Raw genomic sequence first — 2,549 nt, 5'->3', positions numbered from 1 at the left:
TGCAAGATGGCAACGCGAGCGACTCCATCATTTCCCACGATTAGCTCCGTGATCCTCGCCAGTGGCCACCTTAGAGGCGGCAGATTTTCATCCTTTACGTGGACTAGGTCGTTGACACGTAGGCCTGGAGCAGCGTTAATTATTCTTCTCGCCAGCGGGACCAAAACATTTCTTGGAGGTGTGTTACGCGTTGCCAGCCATCCAGACGATTGAATTGAAGGTGCATCTCATCAGGCTCAACGAACGATGAGCTGGGTCCACCAATCAAAAAATTAGCTGGAGTTAACACATCTAGGTCTGCTGGATCTTCTGAAACAATGGCCTGGAGTTAATTATCGATGCTATGTGGCAGACTAGGGTGGGAAGCTCTTCGAAGTTGAGAACACAAGAGCCAACAGCACGATAAAAATGGTGCTTCGCTGTCTTCACTGCTGCCTCCCAAAGGCCGCCAAAATGTGGTGAGCTAGGGGGAATAAATTTCCAATCAATGGAGTCAGCCATGCAAAACTTGTGCACTGAGTCAATATAATTGAGACTGATGAATAGACGCTTGAGGTCCAGAAGCTCGTTCTTGGCGCCGACAAAGTTGGTAGCGTTATCCGACCATATCTGAGATGGCCTGCCTCGAGTCGATATAACCCTCTTGAGCGCATTCAAGATTGAAGCCGTCGACAGATCCTTGACCAGCTCAAGGTGAACTGCTTTAGTCGCGAAGCAGACGAAGACGGATATGTAACATTTGACTGGAGCTTTGTTTCGTACGTCTGGCTTATAGAAAAATGGTCCATAATAGTCAACGCCAGAGACTTCAAAGGCTTGAAAAGCAGTCAAACGTTCTTTGGGAAGATCAGCCATTATATGCTCTACTAATCGTGGCTTGGCACGAAAGCATCTCACTCATTTGCCAACCACCTTGGATACGGTCTTCCTTCCACCAATCGGCCAATACTGCAACCAAATATGAGCCAGAAGTGCCCGTGGACCATCTGTGATGGGATGGTGCCGAGTTTTTCAGGCGCCCATCAACTCTAAGAATGCCGAACTCATCCAAAAAAGGGTTAAGTGATGCGATACAACTGGATGGCTTAACAGCTCTTCTCGATCACAGTGATTTAATCTCTTCCCACAGGTGTGCACTCTGGACGAGCCGCAGTAAAAGTTGGGTCCCATATTGTATATCACACACTGTCAGTCCAGGATGCCTGCTTCTGTGTATGAATTTATAGATATATGCGAATATACGGTGCATTGTATCAAATGAGTTAGCGTATTTACAAGTGGCAGATATTTCAACGAAGGGAGATGACGAAACAAGGGCCTTTTTCTTAGCTCGACTTCTGGCCTTTCTGGCAAGCAAGAAGCAGGCCAGTCCAATTTGTTTCCACATAGAAATTCTGGGCCGTTGAACCACAGTGACGATTGATTTAATTCACTGGGTGTAGATCCTCTCGAGAGTAAATCTGCCGTATTGAGTGAAGTAGGAACGGAGCGCCATTCCATGCCATTTGTTAGTTCTTGAACTGCTGTAACACGATTAGCTACAAACACATTGAGCTTGCAGGGCTCGGTCTTTATACAATCAAAGAGTTCCATTTTAGATATCTAACGCGTGAGATTAGCTAATAAGATGGCGCCACAGAGCTCTAGATTTGGAACTGTGATTGTTTTCAGTGGAGCGACACGCGATTTGGAACACAACACAGAGACGAGGAAATTTAAGAAATTGTGCTTTCTCAAAACTGCAGCAAAGATCATTTCAAGCTGTTGCTAGTGATGACGGCAGGCTCTCGTCCCAATCAAGCTTCTCCTTCCAGATCTGCTGCAGAAAGATTTTAGTCTAGCGATTACCGGCCCTATAAGTCCAAGCGGGTCATATCAGCGAGCTATAGTCGACAGAATCGATCTTTCAGATGGTTTGGATCTCTGCTGAATGGACGAGAACGAAAATAGCAACCGATCCAACGCTGAGTCCCAAGCGAGTCCAAGAGTTTTGGCGATGCCGCTCCCATCATCAAACTTAAGAGACGATTCTCTGTCCTCTTCGGGTATCCCTTCTAGAACAGCATCATTATTTGAACACCATTTTCGCAGCTTGAAGCCCCCACTTGCCAAGATTCCAGCCGTCTGACTAAGAATTTCCTTTGCTTCTTGAATCGAGTCACCACCTGAAATGAGGTCGTCAACGTAGAAGTCACGCCGCAGAATGCGAGATCCAGTTGGGAAGTTAATTTCCTCATCCACAGACAGCTGATGCGTAACACGGACTGAGAGAAATGAAGCTGGATTTGTTCCGTATGTAACTGTATCCAGCTTAAAAATCTTTACATCCTGTTCTGGCGTGTCTCGCCACAGAATGTATTGGAGAAAATCGTCCGGGCTGCAACGCGTACGCAGCGATACATCTTACCAATATCTCCTCTTAGGGCGACCGGGAAATTGCGAAAGCGAAGAAGGATGTGAAATAACGAGCTTTGAATAACTGGACCAGCCATCAAAAGTTCATTTAAAGAATATCCTGACGAGGTAGCTTCGGAGCCGTCGAAAACGAA

The 2,549-nt window shown here is 46.4% G+C and overlaps 1 protein-coding gene across 1 annotated transcript; it reads right to left on the bottom strand.

Moving 5' to 3' along the window:
* Positions 1-291: 291 nt before the first annotated feature.
* On the bottom strand, positions 292-855 carry LOC135435671 (uncharacterized). The gene has a single exon (XM_064692834.1). It carries the CDS (start codon positions 853-855, stop codon positions 292-294), a length of 564 nt encoding a protein of 187 aa, XP_064548904.1.
* Positions 856-2,549: the final 1,694 nt, after the last annotated feature.

Source organism: Drosophila montana, unplaced genomic scaffold (genome assembly GCF_035044405.1).
Source record: "Drosophila montana isolate Dmon_TW-CO22-7 unplaced genomic scaffold, ASM3504440v1 contig_3647_1, whole genome shotgun sequence".
Lineage (NCBI taxonomy): Eukaryota > Metazoa > Arthropoda > Insecta > Diptera > Drosophilidae > Drosophila > Drosophila montana.
Note: the sequence above shows the minus strand (reverse complement) of the source record. Positions and strands in the feature narration are given on the sequence as shown.